Raw genomic sequence first — 12479 nt, 5'->3', positions numbered from 1 at the left:
GATCCTCAGACCCCTTGTGAGACCATATGCTGGTGCGGTTGGCCCTGGGTTCCTCCTAATGCAAGATAATGCTAGACCTCATGTGGCTGGAGTGTGTCAGCAGTTCCTGCAAGAGGAAGGCATTGATGCTATGGACTGGCCCGCCCGTTCCCCAGACCTGAATCCAATTGAGCACATCTGGGACATCATGTCTCGCTCCATCCACCAACACCACGTTGCACCACAGACTGTCCAGGAGTTGGCGGATGCTTTAGCCCAGGTCTGGGAGGAGATCCCTCAGGAGACCATCCGCCACCTCATCAGGAGCGTTGTAGGGAGGTCATACAGGCACGTGGAGGCCACACACACTACTGAGCCTCATTTTGACTTGTTTTAAGGACATTACATCAAAGTTGGATCAGCCTGTAGTGTGGTTTTCCACTTTAATTTTGAGTGTGACTCCAAATCCAGACCTCCATGGGTTGATAAATTTGATTTCCATTGATCATTTTTGTGTGATTTTGTTGTCAGCCCATTCAACTATGTAAAGAAAAAAGTATTTAATAAGAATATTTCATTCATTCAGATCTAGGATGTGTTATTTTAGTGTTCCCTTTATTTTTTTGAGCAGTGTATATTCAATGAGGACATTGTGCAATATTTAGATTCTAACTAATGTCTGAGTCTTTAAAGGAAATTAAGTTAATGTATATATATAATTTGATATACAGAAGAATATACATACCTGTCTTATGATTTATATTATCTTGTTTAGTACAGGAGGAATTTGACTGCCATCTTCTTTCCCAGTAAATCACTGAGACACCAAAGTCCTAGCTGATCCCTTTACAATACAGATGATTATCATGGAAATTAAAATGCAAATCAACCACTAAAAGGAATGATTCTTTTCTACAGGACATTGAAGTTAATTACACACCTTACAGGCACAGTGTGTTTTATTAGGGAGAACAGTTACTGGGATGGAAATTACCCTGATATAGCCCATGTGTGTGCGCTTGTGAGCTGTAGACTTTTTACGTCCCATCCGGCACATTCAACACACCACAGCTGTGCCAGCAGACCGCTCTCAAGATCACCACTCTCAAGATCACCACTCTCAAGATCACCACTCTCAAGATCACTGATGTGCAAATATTGAAATAGCATAAAGTACCAGAAATAAAAGATGAAAGTCTATCTAATTAAATATATAGTATACCTGTTCTGTATGGTATTCTGCCCTATTTTCCTTCATATTCCCTTCATTTTCTCCCCAGACATGAGGGAGACAAAGCAATGAGCCGCAACTGGAAAGACCAAAGCTATCCATGGATTTGACGAACCAGACAGACGTGGTGGACCTTTTTCCTGGTCTGCATGGCTGTAGACCGTTATGTTGCCATAGTGCATCCTCTGATGACACCACCTTGCAGGCTGTGTGCAGCGGCTGCTGAGCGGAGGGATCTGGTGCGGCCCACCACCACCAGCCCTGTCTTCTAGACCCGTCGTCCCAAAGCCAGCGCTCCTTTATCCTCATGGCTCTGTGTCTGGTGCAGGGTGTCAGCCTCGACACTGCTCCCGCTCGCAGCACCGCAGCCGCCAGTGCACCCTCACCCTCATCTACTGGGTGCTGGGGGTCTTCCTGCTCTGCTTTGTCCCCTACCACCTCAACCTGCTGGGCCACACCCTGACCCACGTGGGCCTGCTGCCCAGCTGTGGCCTGGCTCGTACCACCAATGCTCTGCACCCAGTAGTGTTGTCCCTGGCCAGCTCCAACCGCTGTCTCAACCCACTCATCTACTACTTCTCCTGCAGCCTGGTGCATAGGGAGCCTAACAGCAGCACAGGCAGCTGCCAATGATGACCAATGCTGGGGCTGCCCCCAGAGAGACTGTCGATTCTATTACAGTACGATCTATAATCTATACATGCAGAAACAAGTCCCCCTGACATCAATCAAACCAAGCACTGCTCTGGTAGCACTGGCTTGGAGGTGTTAAACTGCTGATATAAAGTGAATGCAACCTGTCCTTGAGTGCTGCAGTTGTGTCATAATGTAACTACGTGGTGATAAGACTTGCTGTGTGACCTACCTCCCTCCAGGCGATGGTCTCCATGATGAGGTGTTCGCAGCGCTCCAGGTGCTTGACGATGTCTTTGCTCAGGCTGGGCTCAGCCTTGATGAAGCTTTCGATGACCTTGTAGAAGTCAAACGCTGTCAGCTGGAACACGTCCAGGATCCATGGGAAGCACAGGTCCGTCTCCACGGGAACGCCACCGTTGCTGTAGCCACCATTCTTGAAGGTGCTCCCTGATTGGAGGACAACAGAGGCAGTGAAATCATGACTCATAGCTCATCAGTGTTATATTGATTATGATCCTGTTTAGAAATGTTATTAAAAGGGAAGTAGTTACAACTAATGACAGACTGCATTGTAACATATATGCATGTTGCTAATTCTATTAAATACTATTAGAGAGTCCTATGAGAAGTGAGCATATGGAAACTAAAGGGCGGTAGAATAATCTATACGGTCATCCAGACAACTGCATCCATTAGCAGTGAGTGAATGTGGCTTCTGAAGAAACTCACCACCATAGGTTGCCATGACGACCTCCAAAGCACAGGCCAGGAGCGAGGTGTGGAATGTGGAGTCATTGAGTAGTTTACTGGAATGGAAATCACATGATTTAGGTCAGGGAAATGGGCAGTACACTGCGGTATAAATTCTGCAGGTATATTATTCAAATGTTTGCTTGTTGAGGGTAATTAAAGAGCAAATCCTTTTAATTCTGGTGAGAGGAGCACATTTTGTTCTCTTGCATACCTGAAATTCTGCACCGACAGCCTTTTTTCTTCCTATTTGGGGAAAAATAGATTTTTCAGAATATGTCAGACATTTCAGAAAATATAAAGGTAGAACCGAAATAGGAATAAGACCAGGTCATTTACCGATTTCAGCATGGACTCCATGACTCTGTAATACAACCGGATGCCAAGGGTGAACCTCTGATGAAAAGAAGGAAAAGACATGAATGAGTTTAGGACTACACAGTATCATATAGTGTTGTCTGCCTGCACTGTATCATGGGGTGAGTTTAAGACTACGCAGTATCATATAGTGTTGTCTGCCTGCACTGTATCATGGGGTTAGTTTAAGACTACAGTGTCCTATAGTGTGATCTGCCTGCTCTGTATCACGGGTGAGTTTAGAACTACACAGTATCATATAGTGTTGTCTGCCTGCACTGTATCATGGGGTGAGTTTAGGACTACACAGTATCATATAGTGTTGTCTGCCTGCACTGTATCATGGGGTTAGTTTAAGACTACGCAGTATCATATAGTGTTGTCTGCCTGCACTGTATCATGGGGTGAGTTTAAGACTACGCAGTATCATATAGTGTTGTCTGCCTGCACTGTATCATGGGGTGAGTTTAAGACTACAGTGTCCTATAGTGTGATCTGCCTGCTCTGTATCACGGGGTGAGTTTAGGACTAGTGTCCTATAGTGTGATCTGCCTGCTCTGTATCATGGGGTGAGTTTAGGACTACACAGTATCATATAGTGTTGTCTGCCTGCACTGTATCATGGGGTGAGTTTAGGACTACACAGTATCATATAGTGTTGTCTGCCTGCACTGTATCACGGGGTGAGTTTAGGACTAGTGTCCTATAGTGTGATCTGCCTGCTCTGTATCATGGGGTGAGTTTAGGACTACACAGTATCATATAGTGTTGTCTGCCTGCACTGTATAATGGAGTGAGTTTAGGACTACAGTGTCCTATAGTGTTGTCTGCATGCACTGTATAATGGGGTGAGTTTAGGACTACAGTGTCCTATAGTGTTGTCTGCATGCACTGTATAATGGGGTGAGTTTAGGACTACAGTGTCCTATAGTGTTGTCTGCATGCACTGTATCATGGGGTGAGTTTAGGACTACAGTGTCCTATAGTGTTGTCTGCCTGCACTGTATCATGGGGTGAGTTTAGGACTACAGTGTCCTATAGTGTTGTCTGCCTGCACTGTATCATGGGGTGTGGTGTATCAACCAAACATTATACACCAGTTTCACAAGGTGGCATGATAAGTATTTCTGTCAGGTCTAAAAGTGGAAAAACCCCTCTGTATGAACAGTTTATACCACCCCCCTTGTCTCAAGTAGTGCAATTCCTCTGTATAGTGTGCTGTATTTAAGCCAGGTGGTACCTGTTTGCCCAGCCCCACACAGCGTGGTCCCACAGCCTGACCAAACCTCTGGCTGAACAGCAGACCCAGACTCTCCACACGCTGCAACACCTCCTCTGTTGGGTCCACTGTGCAGTTCTGTCACAAGATGGGAAGGAGGAGAGTGTTAAAAGGGCAGGAACATGCCCCCAAAATGACTTGAGCTATATGATTCAATGGTAAGGCAGGTGCGGTTAACCTTTAAACACAGGCGTGGTGAAAAATACCTTGAAATACACTGCCAGGTTGGAAGAGGGCTGGTCGCCAGAGGTGATGAGATCAACCCTCAACTGTGCGATGGAGTTCATGGCAGCTCTGCAAAGACATGGGGTGAAACACACATGATTAATATAATGTTAGGACTCTACGAGACAGAAACGGTTTAATCAACTGGCATTAGAATGGGCACACGCATGCATCCACGTGCGCATGTTAATTTTGTCGATCCACAGACGCGATCAGGACACTGGTTGAAATATAAAAACAAACTCTGAACCAACTATATTGCTAGCTAAGTTGTCCTGGAATGTAAATATTGTGTTATTAAGATCTTTGGATCGTTGTAGAATTATGACCCATTTTGAGTCCTCTACTTCGACAATGAATCCACAGATAAAAGGGGAAACGTAGTTAGTTTCTAGTAATCTCGCCTCCATCAGTCTTCTTCTGTGGACTTTATATGGCGGTTGGCAACCAACTTGAAGGTGCATTACCACCACCAACTGGACTGGAGTGTGGACCTCAGTTCATTTTCCAATCACCCACAAGTTCTATTTTAGAGTCTGGCTACGCAGACGCTCGTTGACGTGTGCGAGAAGTTTAGATGAAATGATTAACTTGTACATTTATTTTGCAACGTGACCAACATGTGACTTGTATACCTTTCTAGGGACACAAGATTTAACACTAATTTTAGAAAACCTGAAGTTAGCAAGAGTGTGAAATATCTACACAGGACTAAAATCCGAAGCCATGAACTGAGTCATTTGTGTGTGATTTTCAACCCCTGACCCTTCAGAGTGATTGACAGCAGTGTTGGTTTTTTCACCAGCATCCTTTCAGTTACAACGATCTAACCACTAGGCTACCTGCCGCACAAATGAAAACACGCGAGAGCCACGTCAAAACATCAAAGCAGATCTCTCCTTGTGGTATTCAGGGTCACGTGAACTGACACATATAGATTTACAGACTCAACGCACACCCATACAGGTAATCCCATTTATAAAGAGAAGAGGTGGAAGTAATTAAGAACCCATTTCATATCGCCAGGGTTTTTCTATCAATAGTTTCTGCTTAATACACATGACTTTGAGAAGGCAAAACTACCTATCAAATATCATAGGTAGGTAAGCCTCGTTTGAGCCAGAACAACCCATAGGGCAGGAGCTCCTTGTTCTGTAGTGTGAAGCAGTTGATGTGCAAGTACACCCCAGTGGACAGGACTCTCAAACATCATCGGAGTAGGTATCTGTTGGTCCAGGTGAACACGCTGTTCTAGCCAGTGGAGGTCAGAGGGGGCTCACCTGACAGGCGTCTGTGGGGGGATGAGAACAACATCTTCTGGCATGTTCTTCCTTGGTGTCCTTTCCACGGGCATTCTGAGAGGTGAGGGGACATTATACACTATAAAGTACTAGGTATAGCGAGACTTTCTTTGTCAGAGAAAATACTTCAAAAATTATGTAAACATCATTACTTGTGGTTCTACTTACGGTTCTACTTTGGGAGTGAGAAGGGTCTCGTCATTATCCAAGAACAGCCTACTGTCAAAGTCTCTACTCTTGAAGTAGAGTTCCTCATACTGCTTGCTGAGGTCAGTCGCCTGAAACGTCAACAGGAGGTCAAGACAGGCTCTGACAGGAATTCATTAACATCATGGGTATTCCAGGTAAATTTCACAATTACACAGAAACTGCAGCAGTTTAGTATAAAGGTGTGGCTTTGTGTTGGGGGGGTGGAAAAGACCTCTACCATGACGATTTAGGCAGACTGCCACCATGAATCATAATACCCATGACTGGAGACCATTTGTTATCGAGTCGTTACGACAAACCAACATCACACGTGAAATGTAGCTACTGTCCTGGCAGAGATCGGATAAACAGCACATTAAACCGCCGCCTTTCTCAATCCTTGTGACTGTTTCCTGGCTAGTGGGGAAATAGTCCTGAATTAAAACAAATCGTTGTCAATTCAAAGTCAATATTAAAACCTATTTCTTCTCCATACCTGCCCCTGTAATTTACTGTCCTGAGATAGCACATCTAATGAAAATCCAGCTGCCAAACATTGCAGTACAAACACATCCTGACAGAACAGCTTTCAGACACGCACACTGCCTGAAAAACACTGGTCTGTTTTGCGATGGCTGTCATATAGTTATGAAATATGGTGGGTCTGCTAGAGATATTACTACTAGCAACTTGCCACTGATTATTGAACAGACACCATTGTTAGTTAACTTATTTTCTATATAACCTGGGTCATAGCAATAAGCTCCAGCATTTAATGTAGTGTGTGGTTCCTACCTGAGGAAGGTCCCGAGTCCCAGAGAGGCTCATGGAGTCCAGGAAAGCAGAGAAACTGGTCTGGTACACGCTCTTCACCTTGAACACAAGTACAACAGACAACCAATGAAACCAATGAGATGACACGCAAACAAACACAGCCCTGTAAATGAACAGGCTGAACCACAAACATTAAGCCATTTTATACACTGTGTACAGAAAGTATTCAGACCCTTTCACTTTCTCTACATTTTGTTAAATTACAGCCTTATTCTAAAATTGATTAAATTGTCGTCCCCCCCCCCCCCCCATCAACACACAATACCCCATAAAGACAATGTTCCCAAATATAAAAAAAACAGAAATATCACATTTACATGAGTATTCAGACCCTTTACACAGTACTTTGTTGAAGTACCTGTGGCAGAGATTACAGCCTCGAGTCTTCTTGGGTATGACACTACAAGCTTGGCACACCTGTATTTGGAGAGTTTCTCCCATTCTTCTCTGCAGATCCTCTCAAGCGTTGTCAGGGTGGATGGGGAGCGTCGCTGCACAGCTATTTTCAGGTCTCTCCAGAGATGTTCGATCGGATTCAAGTCCGTGCTCTGGCTGGGCCACTCAAGGACATTCAGAGACCTGTCCCGAAGCCATTCCTGCGTTGTCTTGGCTGTATGCTTAGGGTCGTTGTCCTGTTGGGAGATGAACCTTCACCACAGTCTGAGGTCCTGAGCACTCTGGAGCAGGTTTTCGTCAAGGATCTCTGTTTTTTTGCTCCATTCATCTTTCCCTAGATCCTGACTAGTCTCCCAGTCCCTGATGCTTAAAAACATCCCCACATCATGATGCTGCCACCACCATGCTTCACCGTAGGGATGGTGTTAAGTTTCATCTAGACGTGACGCATGGCATTCAGGGCAAAGAGTTCAATCTTGGTTTTCATCAGACCAGAGAATTGTGTTCCTCATGGTCTGAGAGTCCACTTTCCAAGTGGGCTGTCATATGCCTTTTACTGAGGAGTGGTTTCCGCCTGGCCACTACCATAAAGGCCTGATTGGTGGAGTGCTGCAGAGATGGAAGAACCTTCCAGAAAGACAACTATCTCCACAAAGGAACTCTGTCAGAGTGACCATCGGGGTTCTTGGTCACCTCCCTTACCAAGGCCCTTCTCTCCCGATTGCTCAGTTTGGCCGGGTGGCCAGCTCCATGAATAGTCTTGGGGGTTCCAAACTCCTTCAATTTAAGAACGGAGGAGGCCACTGTGTTCTTCGGGAACTTCAATGCTGCAGAAATATTTTGGTATCCTTCCCAAGACCTGTGCCTCGACACAATCCTGTCTCGGAGCTCTATGGACAACTCCGTCGACCTCGCGGCTTGGTTTTTGATCTGACATCCATTGTCAACTGTGGGACCTTATATAGACCAGTGTGTGCCTTTCCAAACCATGTCCAATCAATTGTATTTACCACAGGTGGACTCTAATCAAGTTGTAGAAACAAGCCTCCCGGGTGGCGCAGTGGTTAAGGGCACTGTACTGCAGCGCCAGCTGTGCCACCAGAGACTCTGGGTTTGCACCCAGGTTCTGTCGTAACCGGTCGCGACCAGGAGATCCGTGGGGCGACGCACAATTGCCCTAGCGTCGTCCGGGTTAGGGAGGGTTTGGCTGGTAGGGATGTCCTTGTCTCATCGTGCACCAGCGACTCCTGTGGCAGGCCGGGCGCAGTGCGTGCTAACCAAGGTTGCCAGGTGCACGGTGTTTCCTCCGACACATTGGTGCGGCTGGCTTCCGGGTTGGATGCGCGCTGTGTTAAGAAGCAGTGCGACTTGGTTGGGTTGTGTATCGGAGGACGCATGACTTTCAACCTTCGTCTCTCCCGAGCCCGTACGGGAATTGTAGTGATGAGACAAGATAGTAGCTACTAACAATTGGATACTACGAAATTGGGGAGAAAAAGGGGTGTAGTAAAAAAAAAAGTTGTAGAAACATCTCAAGGATGAGCAATGGAAACATGGAATACTCATGTAAATAAGGTATTTCAGTTTTGTTATTAATTTACAAGATTTCTAAAAAGCTGTTTTGTCTGTAGATTGGATTACATAATTTTTCCTCATTTTAGAATAAGTCTAACGTAACAAAATGTATAAAAAGTGAAGGGGTCTGAATACATTCCAAAAGCACTGTATTCTTCACATAGCTCATTCTAATACATCTACTACTGTACATATCATTCTTCGTATATCTTTCTGCTGTATATAAGCATGGATTACTGATACAGTTTTGTTTGGGTTAACTAAATTCACCCTGACATTCGTGATTTCGTGGTTCTATTTTTGATTATTATTATTTTCTTACTTGTCTGACTGCATAAATAAATGACAGATCGCTTGCATGTCGTTATCCCAAATTTGATGATTTTAAAGAGACCGTGCACAATTTTCAACATTCACCTCAATAGGAAAATAGTGTTTTTACACAATTTAGAAACCTAATATTCCACATGTGACTGTCATTTCGATGACAGGTATTCATATCAACATTTTAGCTTTTATTTAAAGAAAAAAAAAGTATTTGATGTTACATATTAGTGTACCACTTATATTGGGCCTCAATGAATTATATCTCAAGCAATGTAAAAAATATTTTAAGTTGGGAGCACCAGTACTACCAATGATTTTTTATTTAGAACACTAAAGGGGTAGTGAATTTTGACGACTGGGCGACTGGGATCTAAAGCTACAACAAGCTTGACAAGCCATAAGTGTAAAGGAGTGAAAACGTTGTGTGAACCTCTTCCACGCTGCAGTCGTTCTCTTTGCAGAGGGTCTCCAGGAGCTGCACATCCACCTCTGGCGGGGCTTGACGGGGTTTGGCTTTGCTCTGATTGCGACGGGAGGTTCTTGTTGGGGGGCTTTGGGCTGTGCTGATGACCGATTCTGAGGGCAGGGGTAAAAGGTTAGATTTTATAACCATTCATCTACAGAACGTATCAGACCTGTGGTAATAGAACACACTGAACGTATGTGTTATGTTAAAAAGGTAACTTTCCCGTTTTTAGTTGAGTAATGAGAGTGATAATATATTCATAGGGGCAGTTGACCAATGCAAATGGAAGAGCATGTCTATCCCAGGGCCCGAGGCTTGCAGTAGTAGAGGGAAAGGAGTCTGTCTTACGGTAAAGTGGTTGCAGAAGGCTGGGCGGGCAACGCCTGATGAAGAACTCCAGAACACACACCATCAGATGGAAGGATATGACCAGGTCATCCTCCATCTGCAGAGCCCTTCCTGCAGACAGACACAACGCACATCAGGAGCAGTATCATAATACCGGCCAGTCTTAACAGCGTCATGGGAGAAACAGACCGATGGCCAGAAACCTGCTGTTTATCTCGCCAGAACTCTTGAGTAGACATGGAGAGGGAAAACATAACGAGTGGAAGATGGAAACCATCTCAGAGCCCTACATCTACAAACGTGTATGTTGTTCTTCGCCTTGGAAAAAAACATTTACAACGTTAGTGATCAACAAGTGCTGACCCACCCTTAGCCAAAAGGAACATTGTCCAGCAGCTCCGCAGTATTTCTTTCCCCCTGGAACAGAGAGCATTATTGACATTACACAACATGTTGGGAGCAAACTCCCCATTATCAACATTGACCCTCATTTACTATTGGATAACCAGGACTGAGTGAAGACACGGTTTAAAAGATAGCAATGATCAGCATTGTGGCAGGGATTATCATTCAAATGAGTGGTATTCCTGTACTTTTTATTCACTTACTTTGCTTCTGAGTCTTCTGCATAGATTTTGCTGCATGTCCTGAAGCAAGATAAGTGGTGATAAATATTGCATTTCAAAACCGTTTTGTGAACATAATTACATTACTAAACAGCTCAAGTTCAGGTTGTGTACTCTGAAGTTTGCATTTTTGTGAAAATCTAAAGTTGGATAACAATAAAAGCTGTCAAAAGGGTCCAGAGAAACTACACTGCCATCTAGAGGCACAGCACAGTTAGATATCAAAACTAGGCATTAGGAAACATGACGTTACGATATTCCCACGCACTTCTCAAACCTCTGGTAGAGTGCCCGTGACACGTCATACTTCTTCTCCAGGCGTGTCACTGCGGAGTTCACCTTGGTGCTGATGGTGTCCAGGTTCACATCCATCTTCTTCAGCAGGCCCAGGAACTGCTTCACGCTGCACACAAGAGGACACACGAAACTGCTAGAACTGCATCTAATTGTAAACAAGAATTGGAATGTGTTCACTTGGCCGAACACCAGTTATGTTTGCGTTAAGGCCTGAACTTTCAACAGAGACTTCGGCTGATATATGCATTCCTCATTATAACAGAGGCAGGCACATGCACAGATAGGGCTCTACTGGAGCAGAGCACATGCCCTTTTGCCCTTCCAGTCTCTAAAGTTACCTTTTGGGTGGTAGTACAATCCCCCCCCCAAAAGAAAATGTGTTGTTGGTGTCGTAACCCACTGCCCGCAAGTCATTGTGATGCCGTCAAGTTCGCCGTCCCCCACCTTGTCCGTTGGTTTGTCCTGTACGGAGCTCGCACGAACGGTTATACCCGGTTACCAGCCTGTCTCCCGGTATCCAAACATGCATGGCTTGAGAGATGCAGTCACCAGGCAAGTCCCTGTAGTTAGCTAGCTAGTTTAAATTTCCACAGTACTGCCACAGCAGCATAACATTGAATTAACGCTTGATATACTTAATTTAGCCTACATCATCAATATCCATCCAGTTTGTCTAATGCACACAGCATAAAGAGGCAGAAAAACAGAAGAGCGGCTGCATCAACGACTCCCCGACCAAACTCCACGGTTCGTGGGAAACGAGCAGGAATAGGCTATTGTAGGCTAAAGTTCAAGCTGTCTTTCAATGGCGCAACTGCTGTCGGCATCGAAAGATTATCCAATTTGAATAAAAGTTCTGAGGTAATGACAACAGCAGCGAAGCCTTCGGGCAATACAGATTTACATTATTGATATAGCTACAAAGTGCATTGATGTGAATCACACTGCTGTTCTCTCATTTAGCTATTTGCCCCTTACAGATTGTAGTTATGGATGGCTGTTCACAAATGTATGTGTACTTTAACCCAATAATAGTTGAATTGAAGAAGTTTAAGCTGCCTATCAATCCTTGTTTTTGCGACCAGGACAGCCAGTGAAAAATGCACTCTTGTACCACCTGCATAGTGCGGATCCCAGCCAATAGAATAAAAGTTTGAGGAAGTTTTATTTTTATTCTCAATACTGTCAAGAACCGGCTTAATTTAAGAAGACCATGAGTGGGGCTTTTATTTATTACCTAATTCATGTAACAACAAAAAAAGTCCATAGGCCTAACAGACATATGCTCAAACTCACACGTTGATTATTTAAATATCACCAACAAAAACATAATCAATAGACCTATAGCAAATGCGGCATATGGCATACATATTTCACATGCAAATATCACTTTTTGGTAGTGCTCAAAGCATACCATTCCGAAATCAGCATTTATTTTCCAACTCAAAGCAATGAGTCCAATCAGTTGTTCATGACAACAAAATCAAGAACAGAGCACGCTAACAAGTCCTTAGTTTTTGGGTTATGCTCAGGTAAAACAGTTCGGCTAATCTATATTTCCATGTCCTATTATTGAAGATCAAGGGGTATTAAATGAATTGTAATGACAGTAAATGTGACAGATGTTGGGTAATAATGTAAAGACAGCCTAACTGTATTATTA

The 12479-nt window shown here is 44.2% G+C and overlaps 1 protein-coding gene across 1 annotated transcript in view; it reads right to left on the bottom strand.

Moving 5' to 3' along the window:
- Nucleotides 1-12479, bottom strand: part of rb1 (retinoblastoma 1) — a 42151-nt gene that overhangs the window by 27487 nt on the left and 2185 nt on the right. Inside the window, 14 exon segments of the mRNA NM_001124256.1 lie at nt 2076-2293; nt 2576-2652; nt 2811-2842; nt 2936-2992; nt 4194-4310; nt 4439-4526; nt 5738-5812; nt 5927-6036; nt 6743-6820; nt 9510-9655; nt 9894-10004; nt 10261-10310; nt 10502-10540; nt 10788-10922. Of these exon segments, the coding sequence (NP_001117728.1) occupies nt 2076-2293; nt 2576-2652; nt 2811-2842; nt 2936-2992; nt 4194-4310; nt 4439-4526; nt 5738-5812; nt 5927-6036; nt 6743-6820; nt 9510-9655; nt 9894-10004; nt 10261-10310; nt 10502-10540; nt 10788-10922 (1333 nt within the window).

The sequence above is a fragment of the Oncorhynchus mykiss genome, chromosome 10, assembly GCF_013265735.2.
Source record: "Oncorhynchus mykiss isolate Arlee chromosome 10, USDA_OmykA_1.1, whole genome shotgun sequence".
NCBI lineage: Eukaryota > Metazoa > Chordata > Actinopteri > Salmoniformes > Salmonidae > Oncorhynchus > Oncorhynchus mykiss.
The sequence above is the reverse complement of the archived record's forward strand: the minus strand, read 5'-3'. Positions and strand labels throughout refer to the sequence as shown.